The sequence below is a fragment of the Tetrao urogallus genome (assembly GCF_951394365.1).
Source record: "Tetrao urogallus genome assembly, chromosome: 14".
In the NCBI taxonomy this organism is placed as follows: Eukaryota; Metazoa; Chordata; class Aves; order Galliformes; family Phasianidae; genus Tetrao; species Tetrao urogallus.
In genome coordinates, this window is record NC_136827.1 from 10055723 (window position 1) to 10071082 (window position 15360).

The following is a 15360-nucleotide window of genomic DNA, read 5'->3' on the forward strand; positions in this document are numbered from 1 at the left end:
TGTACTTTCAGGCATAGCTGGTGCCCTAATGTAAATAAGTTCCCCGAACTTCAGTGTGGTTTGTTCTTGAGATGCTTTGGCAGAACACTTTGAGTCAATTCGCTTAACTGTGACTAGGTCTGTAAATAAGTGCTCCCTGCTGATAAGGTTCAAGTGACATTTTTAGTGGTATTTGACAGAATTTACCTTGCTTTCAAGTGCTCTACCAAGCTCTTCTACGCTTAAGCAGTGAAAGCGCCAAGAAACCCTTTCTTTTATCAAACTAGTGCTGAATACCATTAACTTCATAGGTTAGATACGGCGCTGCCAGCTTCACCTGGCAGTGGTTAATCAGTTCTGCTGGTGGCAAAGCCTGTGCTCTTACCTAGAGGTGAATATCCAAGAATGCAGAGCTGCATGGAAAGCAGAGCTGCAGGCACAATGGTCCTGAGCCTTAGCTGCTCCCTGCTGAGAGATGAGGATGCAGAAACGAACGAAGGACATGTCCCTTACTGCCTTCAGCATTCTGTGCTATTTAGGGTCCTGCCAGAGTCCTTAAGAGGTATCCTTTGTCCAAAAGGCTGTTTGTTTGATTTTGACCACTGAGAGCATGTGACACTTGTCTCAAGCTATTATCCAAGTGTCCAGCCAAAATCAATTGCCTGGGAGACGCAGACCATTACCTGGAGGTCAGGACCTCAATAAATATTACCAGCCTCATTGTGCCGCTGACAGATTCAGCTGGCTGCTCCGTGTTCCAGTCCAACAGCTCAGACGCCGTGTTTGTATATATTTGCAGGCAGCCTCGGGGGACCATCTCAGGAGCAGAGCACCGGCAGCCGCCTGCAGACCCGGGCAGTACCTCACTATGGCCATGGCAGGCATCTTTGTGCTGTTCTCTTTTGCGCTTTGTGGCTTCCTCCCAGGTGAGTAACTCCCAAAGTGCTGCAGAGGCTTTGTGCCTGCCAGTGCTGACTCTCCTTGGCAAAACGTGGTAGTCACCATCAGGGAGAGACTTCCCTACAAAGCACCTGCAAAGGCTGCCTTGGTACATTGGTATTAAATGGATTACTGCTGTGCTGGGTGTCTGTTGGGTTCTGTGTTCCCAACACAATTCTTATGCTCTCAGCACTGCTACACTGCTTGCATTTGCTGCAGAGAATGGATAAATGCTTGAAGCGAGGCCATAACGAGGTGGTCAGACCTCCAGGAACTAGTCAGGAAAATATTGTCACGGCACAAGCAAGCTCTGTGCAGGAACCTGGCAGCTTTCCTGCAATGCTTTTGCTGCTAATGGAGAAACAAGAGATGCAAACAAGCCAGGATCTGATGTTCTCCTTCTGTATTTACATCTCATGAAATTACAAAGTCAAAGACAAGTGTGGTTTATTTCTTACACTCAGCTTCTTTAAAATGTATATCCCTGACAACAGATGCTGTGTATGTTTGCTTATCCTGTATGTGAATATTTGCATTTGCATTTATCTGTATTGACTCAGGTTTCTTTTCAGATATGTGATAGATGTTTTCTAGGGACAAAACGGATGTGTAAATAGATAAGGAAGGAAAAGATATCCATTTTTCAATTAATAAATCTACCCTATCTCTTAATTTTTTTTTTAAGAACGGAGCTATTCACGAACACGTTTCATCAGTCAGCAATAAGAAACTAAATTATGCTTATCAGCATTAAAAAAAGTCATACATAGTTTACTTAGTTCAATAATTGAATCAGTGGAAGTCACTCAGTTTGGTTCTCTGTGCTGGAATTTTGCATGTACATTTCAGCTAGCTGTGGTCCCAATGATCAGACTGCCTTTGTTTTACATTTTTGTCCTTTTTTTTCCCCAGATGCTGCCTTTGGTGTTGAGGTAAGTAAGAGAGTTCTTTCTGTCCTCCTTTTCTCTTTTCTCTCGTTTTTTTTTTTTCCCCTTTCTTAATTAGTATCACTGTAATCAGATCCCACAGTGTAAAATGTTAAATTATGCAGTTCTGAGCTCTACATCTATGCTGCATGTAATATAGAATTGTGATATAAAATTGTTGGATGAATTAATTTCTAATCAACTCTGAACTGGTCTAAGCTTCAAGTTGATCATATGGTCTGCAAAATAATACAATGGTTTGGGTTGGAAGGGACCTTTAAGATCATCTAGTTCCAACCCTCCTGCTATAGGCAGGGCACCTCCCACTAGACCAGATTGTTCAGGGCCCCATCCATATGATCAACTCTAGACTGATGGCTATAGACCATAGCAATAAAACCAACCCCAAAGCAGCCTACTGAAAGAAGAAAGGATTGTGAGGCACTACAGCTCCCAAACCCCAGGTTGTTAGACTTATTCTTTTGAATAAACATGTTTGTATGAATAACAATGGAAGAACGCTGGAGGGGCCAGCTCTCAGGCTTTGCAAAACGGTGCCTGGAGGGCATGATAGATCCCTGCTGGTTTACCATAGAGGGAGCTGCATGGCTGTAAACCCATTGCCTAGTCCTCTCCCACTACATGGACAGGAGGATGGATCTGGTCAGTGCCCTGTTGAAAATGAGAGATATAACTACAAAATGTCACTTTGTCCCATTGCTGTGTGTTTCTTCGTCAGGTGGACTGCAGTAGGTTTCCCAATACTACAAATGAGGAAGGCAAAGACGTATTGGTCTGCACTGAGGACCTCCACCCCATCTGTGGAACTGATGGAGTCACTTACAGCAACGAGTGCTTGCTGTGTGCCTACAACATGTGTGTACTGCAGAGAGAGCTCATCCTGCAAGCAAGCAGCTGTGCTTAGGGCTCCTGACAGCACCCCTTTCCAACAAACAGTGATCTGTTACTTGTCACTTATGCCGAGTCTTTCAGAGCAAGCTTGAGTACCACTGCGTGACACTCCGTTGCCTAGACATCACTTTGGTTACTGTGTCTTTTTTGTTGATATAATTTATTCAGGTTTTTCTCTTCCATCTCAGAGATGAGGCAGATGATAGCCCCTAGGGCATATTTTACCCTGGCAAAAGAAGCAAAAGGATGGAGAGATGCTCCAGTTTGAATGGTCCAAAACAGTCCTAAAGATTTCAGAGTCTTTAAATCCCTGCCAGCCACTCAGTGCTGGCTGGTCGGGCAGCATGGCATTACCCTCTCCAATACAAATGTATATATGTATATATAAATACAAAGATGACTTAGCAAGACTCAGCCTCATTGCATTAGGTACATACTCCCAGTAACAAGAAGTCTTTGCTGAGCTTCCTAATGTCTGTTTTCCCTCTTCAGAGAATATGGAACCAATATCAGCAAAGAGCACGATGGAGAATGCAGGGAAGCTGTTCCTGTAAGTGAAACCAAGTTCATCCTTTGTGCAGTCAAAACTGCATATTGGCTTGCCCAATAAATAATTTAAATGCTGAGTAAGAGGGCTTGTGAGATGTCAGAATCTTGTATTGATCATCTTCAGGTGAAGTTTCATCACAGTAACACAAAAAAAGCATTTTTTCCTGCTGAGATGGCATTCTAGGAGGCCCAAAGCACACACTCCACTGGTCTACATGGTCACTATAAGCCCTCACTAGCGCTTTGCTGTGTGCTCCTTCCACAGATGGACTGCAGCAGGTATCCCAACACGACAAATGAGGAAGGCAAAGTGATGATCCTCTGCAACAAGGCCTTCAACCCTGTCTGTGGTACTGATGGAGTCACCTACGACAATGAGTGTGTGCTGTGTGCCCACAACGTGTAAGTCCTGTGCAGAGCTCCCTCGGCAGGAATGGGTCCTGCACCCCTGGCAGCCACTCTTTGAGCGCTGGGTTTTCCAATTATGCCTTTTCTGTATGGCTCTTGGACTCCGTCCCTCCTCTCCCTGATAACCAGATGCTGTTTTCCTTTGCAATTAGAAAGAGAACCGTGCCTTTGATCTTGAGAGAGAAGTAGAGAGCTGAGTGGGGACTTCAGAGAAGCACTCTGTCCTGTATTAACTAAGGGTCTGTGTGGCTCACATTGCCTTGCAGAGGACCGCGGCAAACCTCTGCTGCACCTATATTGTAAAACAACCTAGCTCCTAAACCATGACAGCCTGTCACCTCTTGTCCTTTGCATCATGCAATACTGCAACACTCTGGCACATAGTACCACCTCCCATAACACCTGATATGTTGAACCAGAGTGTTGGAGACCAATAGTATCCCTGTCTTCAGGACCATCAGGTACCATCCTGTGTAGAGGGTGGGGGGAGGGAGGACTCTGAGTCCCATTACGTATTGGAGGAAGTATTTATGACTTTTGAGGACACTTCCAACCCAAGTGATTCTGTTATTCTATGAATGTCAGGGAGGTGGGGGTGCTTGCAGGGCTGATATCTTGAGCGGTATGGACACAAACTAGGCTGGGCATTTGCAGCCCATCGGCACTGCAGTGATGTGGAGTTCAGCACAGCAGGATGCAGCCACAGCTCCCTAACATGGATTTTTTTCCTTTCAGAGAGCAGGGGACCAGCGTTGGCAAGAAGCATGATGGTGGATGTAGAAGGGAACTTGCTGCAGTGAGTGTGAGTTGCACAATGAAGGAGCAGGTTCTGGTCCTACTGATGTCAAGGGAAACATGGCCAGCATCTGCAGTAGCCTCAGGAGCATCACTTGTGCTTCAGAACAGAGAAGATTTCACTTTCTACACACATAATACACATCCACAGTAAAGTCAGGAAGGGAAGAGGATGACTGCACAGGAAGGGATCAGTAAAAGACCATGAGCAGAAATAACCCATGAGAGCAGAACTGAGAATAGGAGCTGATAATATATTTAGGGGGTCAGACCAATGGGCCATCAAACCCGTGATGGTTTGATGCAGATTCCCCTCTTTCAGCATTCATAAGAATTGCGTAGGAAGGAGTAAGAGTGGGCTGAGTACATATGGATCTTCCGAAACACTCTACAGCTGCGCATCTCAGCCAGGTGTGATTTTGTGTAGTTGGTAAGCCTCAGTGGATTTCTCTCCCATGGAATTCTCCAGCCTCTTTCTGGACATGTATCCATGGTAGTTGTTGGGGTTTTTTTGGGGGGGTTGTTTGTTTGTTTTCTTTTCCTGCCTCTTTTTTTTTCCCCCCACAACAATGACCCTCAGCAAATATACTACTCATCTCTCAACCAAACAAATCCCATTCTCCAAGTACCCAGATAAGTGCTGATTTTTGCTTTAAGCCTGTGGGAGAGATGCTGGACCATTATAAAGGTATCAGTGCCGCCTCTTCTCCAGACACCAGTGTTTTTTCCATTTAATTTCCTGAACAGGTCAGGAACACGGTGCAACATGATTGTAAGCACAGCACGTTCACGGAGCAAGCTGCTGCTGCAGCTCAGAAATGCAGCAGTCAGGTTGTGATATGCATCTCTTACACAGGAAATTATGCTCTATTTTTATATTATTAAATCTAGCATAGGAGAAAGGACATCCAGTTTATATCAGATCGTGCAAGGAAGTTAATTATTTTTAGTTAGATCATTATCATCGGCACTGCAGCTGTAGCTGGGGAGGGGTTGAAGCTCTTCAGCTATCGACTCCTTCATATCCTCCACAACACAGTGGTGTTTTTGCAGGTTGACTGCAGCGAGTACCCTAAGCCTGCCTGTACGATGGAATACAGACCTCTCTGTGGCTCCGACAACAAAACATATGGCAACAAGTGCAACTTCTGCAATGCAGTCGTGTACGTACAGCCCTGGTTGCATTCATGTCGTCGGCTGCCTCCTACAGGCACCAGCTTGCACAGTTCCTGCTTTTGTTGCTGACAGCTGACCAGGATTTGGGGGCAGAAAAGAACACCAGGCATCGCGCCAGCCATTCATTTTATTTTTCACCAGAGCATGTCTGGTTTGTTAGAATGGATGTTTTGAACATCATTAACCTTAAGGGAAGTTTTCCTTGCTTGCTGCAAAGAAAATCGAATTTGATGTTTCATTATAGTTTTCAGAAGGGGTTAAATGATTTAACTCATCTCTTAATAATCAGATAGCTGAGGAGATGCTGAGCCTGCCAGTTCTTGGGCTCTGGGCAGGATCCCATCTCTTGCCTTCTCTAGGACAGAGCGCAGCAGGCTCTGTGGCTCTGTGTCTAACCCACTTCTTCCTCTCCTCGCTTTCAGGGAAAGCAACGGGACTCTCACTTTAAGCCATTTTGGAAAATGCTGAATATCAATGCTGGCAGAATTCACCACAGGATCCCCACTGGCAAATCCCAGCGAGAGGTCTCACCTCGGTTCATCTCGCACTCTGGGGAGCTCAGCTCACTCCTGATTTTCTTTCTCAATAAACTAAATCAGCAACACTTCTTTGTCTTGTTTAATGCTCTGTCTCATGCAGTGTTTTCTTCTGATTTGTTGGACGGTGACACCAGACTGAATACGTTCCATGCTCGTGTCTCTGGGGTATAACAAGAACAACATCTTGCTCCCATCCCTGTCATAAAAGGCAGAAAATTAAATACAGATGCATAAACCTCGGCTGTGTGACTTTGCGCATAAATGATAGTCAGCCTCCATTAGTGTTCAGACCCTTTTAGACAGCTGAAATGTTGCTACAAACTGCTGATGCTGGCTGAGCTCCCCTATGATACAAGCAGCGCACTTTCCTTGCGCAGCATTAGCAGTGAAGGCAGCTCAGGGTGCAGTGGTGGCCAAATGCAGGGCCAATCCCATGGCCTGCTATCCATGGTCCATACCCATGGGCACAGCTGCTAGTGAGGTGCATGTTTTTCGGACATGTTAGTCTGCCCTGCCTGCATGCCTGGGTCCTCCAAATGACATTGCAAGGTTTTTCTCATCTTGTCCTTTAATGATCACCAAGTGTTTGGAGATGAATGCCTTGCTAGGTCTGGTTCTGCTTTTGCCTACTGGTCTTTCCTCAGCCCGAGTATCTGAGCAGTGTTTTGCAGTCTGAGGACAAAGTATCCCTCTGCTTTTGAGTGTGACCTCTGTCATTGGCTCATTGTCAGTGAAATTTATTCCACTTTTGTCCTTTGTTGGTGTATTTAACTGATGTTTTCTTGATCCACATGAGAGAAAATTTAATAAAAGTTACAAAAAATAATTCCTCCCTTAAACGTTTCTTTTCCTTGATGGAATGAGGTCGTTCAAAAGAAGGATTCTTTGGTGGTAAAACAAAGGATTTATGCTGAGATGGGTAGATGGATGAAGGAGTGATTTCCAGTTTGGATTGAAATTTTCTGGGATCCAGGCTGTGGGCCTCACATCATTCTGTCATCATCAGGCTATCAGTCTGCTGCTGCAAATCTACCCCACAATGCTAATGGCTTTTAGGGAAAATAGCAATTGTTAGTTCTTTGCAAATGGCCATAAATCTTCTTCCATTGCTTGTCCAGTTCCAGGACTCTTTTCAGCCCCTGGTCCCCCTCTTGCTCTCTCTCCCAGCTCAGAGTTTTCCTGGATTTACGATGACTTGACGACACATTATTGATAGAAAAAGGGGAAATGGTTTCAAGCTGGAAGAGAGGAGATTTAGACTGGACATAAGAAAGACATTATTTACAATGCGGGTGGTGAGCCACTGACACAGGCTGCCAATAGAGGTGGTGGTGCCCCGTCCATGGAGACAGACAAGGTCAGGAGGAGCTCTGAGCACTGATGGAACTGTGTCCCTGTTCCTTGCAGGGGGTTGCACCAGAAGGCCTTGAAAGATCCCTTCCAACTCAAACGATTCAAGGATTCTATCGGGATGAAGCACAACAATTAAGACTTTCCACTCTGGAAGACATTCAATTCAGTTTAACAACATTTTGCCAGGAACATTGAGAAAGCACTGCATATAGATAAGCACTGATAACATGCACATGGAGGAAATCCAGCAGCATTCTCTCTTCAGGTTTGTACAGTTGCTCTTTTGCCCACAGGAATTTTCCACGGTCCTTCAGCAGGCACCTGTCACACACTTCACTAGAAATAATGAAGCCAAGGGCATACTTCACATATTTAAACCTGTGATTGCTGTTGATAAAGAAGCATTCTTTGTGGCTCACCTCTGTAAGTGCCATCAAGATTTACAACCCTGACACCAGAGCATGAACGCCGGTTATTTCAGAGTAAGGGTGGGTAAAACAAACGTGAATGCACACAGCCACGCACACACAGATCAGGTCGCCATCCAAGGGCAGAAGGGCCACATTCCATGAGCACGATGCACTTCTGCTCTTTGCCGCTGCCCAGGTGAGGGGCTGTGCTCCTGCTCCGCGCTTCGTCGAGTGCCGGCTGTAAAAACACAACAAACATCCTCAGACTGGAAAGAGCTGTGTTCTACAAGGACTTATTTACTCCTAGAGAGATGGTGTTGAAAAGACTTGACATCAAAGACTATCACTTATGGGGTAATATTTTAGCAACAGAACTGAGTGGGTAAGAACAACTGTGGGAACAGCTCCGCGCTCAGTGCTAGTTTATGCATAATGAAAGCAGTGACATGTACGTGGTACCACCCGGCGACTCTGACATCCACTATCGAACCTCCAAAACACTCCAGAGTCACAATTATTTTACTGAATGGAAGCGAACGTCTCTTGCAGTCATCCTGAACTGAGATGCAATTGGAGAGGCTGAACGGCTGCAGCAGCGTTAGGGGAGTTACACCTCGCTGAGCCCTCCCGTTATTTTGGTGCTATTGTGAGCTGCAAGCAGGAGCTGCTGCCAGTCCATGCCAGCTCTGCGGCCCTGCTTCCCCAGCAACTTGCTTATCTCTGAGTACCTGGCCTTGCTCATCCTGTGAATCACAGAAAATTGCTTTCTCTTCCTCTCTTTCATTTTGCACATTCTTCTCCACCCAGGCTGTAACCACATGAGAAAAAATGTAGTACAGAATCGCTGTTGTAAACCTCAGTGTGGCACGTTTTGCCTGAAATTCCTTTTGTCTGAGAGTCATAGACCGAATTGAAAGTTGTTTATTCAGGACATGCACTCACGGATTTTAACGCTAAGGGAGGAGATGAATTGCATTTGTGTCACACTTCCTATTCCCTTCTTTTTTTCCAGATCCCACTGCACTGAAGGTAAGCGACAGACCTTTCAATTTTTTTCTCCATCATTTCTTTCCTCAAAGTAGTTTCCATATAAATCATTACTAATCGCATTGTGATTGAGCGTTTGAAAGCCCTGAGTCATCCCACGGTCTGAGCAATATTTGCTACAGATATTACCGAGTGAAATGGCCACTTTCATCTGATCGTTTAAAAAAAATAAAATAAAATAAACAGTGCAGCATTCAGTTGGTGTCCAAGTTATTGTCACGGTTACTGCAGCAGCACTGAAGATATTTACATGGGATTTACATCACTGGAGACTCAGAGGGCACTGCAGGAATGTACTGCACTATTCCTGCCCTGTCCTTAAGCTCTTCTTTGATAGCTGCTGATGGTCGGTACTGGGGAAAGCCCAGGGCTTGGGGGGGGGGGGTCTCCTGGCATTGCCCTGCTGATAGATCTGCTGCTGAGGGTATTTTTGTGAGCACAAGGCTGCATCGATCTACAGGGTGACTGCAGTGCCTGCGCCGTACCCCGCAATTTCTGCTCTCAGGAGTACATCCCACACTGCGGGTCTATGGCGTAACATATGCCAGCAAATGTTTATTCTGCAATGCTTTTCTGGGTGTATGAAAATAAATCTCTTTGCTAACTAAGAGGTGAACTTCAACTGTCTTATCAAATTCGGGGACTGGTTGGAGATTGTTGTTGGAGGAAGGTTGTTTTGTTTTCCTACTAGCAAGGGCAATATTTTTTTTTAAAGTGTGAGGGTTTACCAGGGATTCCTTTCTTTCAGGTATAAAGAAACAACGTTTAGCAGAGATCTTAATCTCCACATTGGCTAATTTGCTGAAGAGCTCGCTTCCAGCAAATACAGTCTATTTCCTACACACTATTTGTTCTTCTTTTAAATTAAGTCTTTATCATGTCTTTGAATGTTAGTAATAAGAGGAAATAGCTAGAACAGCTTTCCAAATGTTCTGTTTTGGTTAAGTTCCTCTGTGATGTATCCTTAAGCAGAGGGATGGATGCACAGCAGAAGTGCAGAGATTCTGCCTCTGAGGTCCTGAGTTCTTTCTCTGCAGAACTCACTGGGCTCTCACTTTGCTGTGCCCTGCACAGTGCTCACATCACAGCCCACCAGGCTCCAGCTCGGACAGAAGGACTCTCCCTGGCTGTGTCCCCTATAGTGGATGCTGCACAAAGCCTCATTCCGAACTTTGAGAGCTCCTGATAAAGCCTGAAATTATGCTCAATAAAAAAATCTTTCAGCATTTATGTCTTGCTTTCATACTACGTATCATGCTGCTGTTTTGGTTTTTTTTAATATATTTTAAAGATGCTGTGTGATTGCTTCACTGCAACAGTCCTGGGGTGTGGTTATTAATGGGTAAATTACTAGGAGAAATAATGGATTGTCTGATTTATGAAGAGATGAACCCCTCCAAAAGGCCATGAGCTTCTGCTTTCTTCTAGATTTTCAAAAGAAAACCTCTGCTGGGGATGAGACCCAGTGCAATGTTCAGGCCACCCTGTACAGGCACTGTCTGTCCCCTTAGGAGCTGAAAATAAAGTGGTGGTGGGTACCCATAGGTGTGGGAAGCCTTTCTGCAGCCACGTGTTTTGCCTCCTGAAGCAGAGGATGGGATATTTTCCCATCTGTGCAGCACCAACAGAGGGGTGGCAGCAGGGCGAGGAAAGTGATTGCCCCCCTCTGCTCTGCTCTCATTGGAAGCCACGTGCAGTATTGCATCCAGGCCTGGGGCCCCAGCATGAGAAAGATGTGGAACTGTTGGAGCAGGTCCACAGGAGGCCACGAAGATGATAAGAGGGCTGGAGCACCTCTCTTATGAAGAAAGGTTGAGGGAACTGGGTATGTTCAATGTCAAGAAGGGAAGGCTGAGAGAAGATCTCATTGCAGTCTTCCAGTACTTGAAAGGAGCTTGCAACCAGGAAGGTGAGCAAATTTTTACATGGTCTAATAGAGATAGAATAAGGGAGAGAGGCTTTAAACTAAAAGAGGAAAGATTTAGGTGAGATTCTTTACTCAGAGGTTGGTGTAACACTGGTACTGCTGCCCAGAGCTGTGGGTGCCCCATCCCTGGACAAGAGCTGAAGACCAGGTTGGATGGGGATCTGTGCAGACTGATCTGGTGGGGGGCAGCCAGCCCACAGTAGGGGTTAGGGTAGATGGGCTTTTAGGCCCTTTCCAACCCAAACCATTTGATGATTCTGTGATTCTCAGATCTGCCTGCCTGCATCTGAGCTCACGGTGCTCGCGGGGGTGGGATACGGTACACTACATGATGCTCAGAGGACCGCACACAGGAGCTGCCACAGCCGTTTATCACCTCACCCACCACTTAGCTGCTGCTTGTAGTTAATTACGTCAGCTGTCGCTTGTAGAGAATCCTTTGAGATCCTTGGGCCCCTGGAAATCTTGGCTGATGAAAGGAAGGGCTCAGAGTCATAGCGTTAATTTATTATTCATTAACACCAAAGTGCCGGCAGTGCGGTGTGCTGTACGGGCAGAGGGCTCACAGTCAAATAGTTAATGATCTTAAGTGACAATGTGTCACTTTGCAGAGAGCAGAGAGCAGCTCTCCTAAGGGAGACAGCTTCTGTCCAATTCTGCAACCATTCAGTGCCAAGCCCCTCTTTGGGATGAAAGTGAAGATGAGGAGGGCAATGAGGATGAGGAGGGCCTCAAGGAACCTTCCTGTCTTGAAGACAAGTGATGATCCCAGTTGCTCTCAGGGTCCCAGCAGTCTTCAAAGTGCATCTTGCAGGGGCCGTGTCCTCTGAACAGCAAAATACAGGTCATAGAGGGGAAAATGTGAGCCGAGATGGGACAAATCTCCATCTTGCCATGGAGCTGCACTGCTGAGGAGGTGGTGGAAAGCAACATGGAACCCCAAAATTCCCCCCACCTCTGCACCAGGCCCAGCTCTGCAGGATGATGAGGAGGGCAAAGTTCTGTCACAAGCATCGCTGACAATCATTATTTTGTTGTTGCTGCTCAATAAAATCCTGACACAATACAACACAATATCCTCTCATCATTACTAATCTAACTCTCCCTCCAGGAAATTCTAGGCAGAAAACAGTGTCTGCCGGCCGAGGTGCTTTACAGCACGGTTCCTTAGTGATACCTCAGCACCTTGTGTCATTATCTGGTGACAGTGAATTTAGGAAATGCCATTCAATTACCCTGCAAACTGATTAACACATTGATGCAGTTATTTTGTTCTGCTCTATTTTATATCAGTTCTTCTGTTTTATGTATTTCTCTACTTGTTGCCGGCCAGAACACACCTCGGGCCAGTCTAGACTTTGCTGTTGATGCAGCTTTTCCCTAGGGCTTCATCAGCACTTCATTCAGGTTTGTCAGTGCGGGGAAAAATAAAATTACGCTTTAAAATAAAACTGCCTGGAGATGCTGTTTTGGGGTCTGGCTGTGTCACAGCTATTGCAGTGATGGAGCTGAGGGATTGGGATGTGCTGGGCCAGATCCTGAGCTCGTTGCTATAAGCCAAATAATTCCAGACACCCTTCTTCCCTGAGATATCATCTGTGCTTCAGCAGCAGGAGATATGCAGGCAGCGATCAGATAGCTGAGCTGCAAGGAGAAATATCACAAGAGCACGGCTTAGAGCAGGGGCTTTACTCGCTCTAAATTGAATTCCCATCCTCATAGGAGATCCAGTCCTGCCCCCGTGTGCATCGCTCCAGTAACAGCAATGTGTTTTGCTCCATCCTGCAGTGGGTCCAGAAGCAGGGGAAGGAAATGCGTCGAGCGTTCGTCCCTGCAGCAGCGCAGCCCATAAAGCAGGGAAAATTAATGAAAATCTTTTTTAGGTCATGACAGATTATGGATTTCTTTGAGATAGAGAATCTCAAAAGCAGAGGAGAAGATTCTCAGAAAATAACACTGATGATGGCAAGGCGCTGAGTTGGGAACTGGGGAGAATTTCCAGGGTTACGGGAAATTTACTGAAGCACAAGGGAATGCATCGTGTGACTGCCAGTGTTTTCCCTCTCATGTGGCTATAATCTTCTTGAATACAATTACCATCTTGGAACTTAAAATAGCTGAAAGAGTTTTATTTGATCTTTCCAGCAGATCTCACATCTTTAGAAAAAAAGGCTAGAAATAATCCTCAAACTCACTTTACTGATCCACCATCATGAAACTCCAGCAACACACAGGGATTTGGGCAGGTGTGTTCATCTTCCTCTTCCCATTTGCAACATGTGTATGGCATTTCCTGAAGCTCACTCCTCCAAATGCATTGAGACAGTTGTTTTTCATTCTTCCTAATGCCTGCGTCAACCCATCTGCTGATCAGCAATTATTTCTATCCCATTCCCTTCTGTTTCTTATTAATCAAGCTCTTTATGCAATCCCACGTAACACTTCACCCAGCTGCCCTGCCCTAACCGCTACCAATTATCTCATCCTGGTTTATAGGCCCTGTAGTAAGACTCTGTCCTTGCTCCTCTACCTCTCTCTGATGGAGCTTTTGGTGCAGGGCTGGCTGGCTGTATTCTTAGGCATTTAGAGGATTAAAGGTCTCCCAGAAGGAGCTTATTAATCAAGGACAGGTGCTGGCCACACAGGAGGATGACACTGTTCTCCACCATATACTAAAGCTCTCCAAGAAGGAGATGGAGCTCAGCCTGGGAGAACAGAGAAAAGCAGTACAGGTTTCAGGATCCAGGGCTTTCAGACCTGGGTGGGGGATCATAGGTTGAAGAAGGGATAGGTTGTGCTCCTGTAGCCTCTCTGCAGAAGCAGCAATGCTATCTCCCTAGCAAAGCTGTGCATGCCTCATCCCTGGGGTGCTCAGGACCATGTGGGATGGAGCCCTGGGCAGCCTGAGCTGGTGGGAGTAGCCAGCCCACGGCAGGGGTTGGAACGGGCTGGGTTTTAAGCTCCCCTCCAACCTAAGCCATTCCTTGATCTCTGTTGATGGCTGGTGCAAAGTTTGAGGAAGCCTCATTTTCAGCTCAGGCATTCTTGTCCCTGGGGAAAAACCAATATTAAAGCTTCAGTGATTACTGCTTGCCTTCCAAATATGCTTCTGATCAGTTCAAGAAATCTGACAGTCACGTCGCTCAGCGTGCTAAGAATACAACAGAAACAGCTTTGAAAGGAACCCTTCAACTCTTGATATTTGTGAATGAGCTCCAAAGAACATTACTCATTTATTTTTCAGGAAAATGATTTCATTGACATGAACAGGCCAAAGCCTACAAGCTCTATTTTGTGACTGCAGCTCCTTACGCTTTCAGCTGCATTTTTATGATTTATGTGCCCATGCTAAGGCTTGAACACCTCCCAGGATAATGAGAAAAACGGTTCTGGTTCCCCATTTAAAATGTAGGATGCCTTTAAGGCCACGTGTGTGGATCAGGTTCCTTCTAAAGCATAAATGTGTTCCATTCCTCACTTCTCTTTCATTACAACCTTCAATCAAAAATGTGTTTTATGAGATATTTGTTTTGCCATATATCTGTGACAGCGTTGAACTACTTAGTGAAACCTCTGTTCTTCACTTAGCTGAAAGGTATGTTTTAGGGAACGTGACGCTGTAAATTTATTGTGGTGTAATAGAAGGGGGGATGTGTGGACTCACCTTCTGTTTGTTGTGGCTGCAATAGTTTTATGCATTACCTGAGCATTAAGCAAGCTCTTTTCATCTGCACAGAACACCTCTTGTTTTCCAGTGAGATGAAAGAACGTTCAGCTTTAAGGTTTGCTATTCTCATTGTTTCTTAATCGGGTTCACATTGATTGCCAACAGATGAATAATTCCTCCTTCTACATGGACGTGCCTCTTAAACTTGTGAAGTCTTAGGTAACGCTTTTCTGCTGTGATGACTGTTTCAGTCCCCTCAGTGAGAAATCAAGTGCACCAGTGAAGTACAAAGGAGACTGTGGAGATATTCATTGTGCCCTCAGCATCTTCAAAAGACGCTGCTGCCTGCCAAGCCCCAGACTTCATTTCTGTAAAAGTGGAGGACGTTCAATTCTGCTGTGCCATAAAAGTCTTCTGGAGCCCAAACACGGTGTAGCGTGTGTAATGGAGCATGCACAAGCTCAAACGCTTTCAACAAATCAGCTTTTTTGCTTTGCCAACTTCCATACGTAATTTCACAACATCTAGTATTGAGACAGTGCTGTTGTTTGGGCAGCATAAATCACTCACTGTACAGCAGGGCGCCTTTCTTAACAAGCTGGGTGTAGTTCACATTTTTGTCTAATTCCGCTGCACATCTCTCTAACAAACAACCACTCTTTAGGGCTCAACTCAATAATCAATACATTTTTTTTAGTTTACAGAGCAAATAATTACTTTAGCTGATGACTTC

The 15360-nt window shown here is 45.5% G+C and overlaps 1 protein-coding gene across 2 annotated transcripts; it reads left to right on the plus strand.

Moving 5' to 3' along the window:
* Window positions 1–847: 847 nt before the first annotated feature.
* LOC306951760 (ovomucoid) lies at window positions 848–6152 on the plus strand (the record flags this gene model as incomplete). Of its 2 annotated transcripts, none has more annotated exons than XM_079542290.1 (8): window positions 848–905; window positions 1831–1850; window positions 2584–2720; window positions 3249–3306; window positions 3571–3707; window positions 4449–4515; window positions 5562–5671; window positions 6107–6152. In XM_079542290.1, 8 exons carry the CDS (start codon window positions 848–850, stop codon window positions 6150–6152), a joined length of 633 nt encoding a protein of 210 aa, XP_079398416.1. The 2 variants fall into 2 exon arrangements, with proteins under 2 accessions (XP_079398416.1, XP_079398417.1); XM_079542291.1 differs by having other exon boundaries at window positions 4449–4509.
* Between the last annotated feature and the right edge of the window lie 9208 nt (window positions 6153–15360).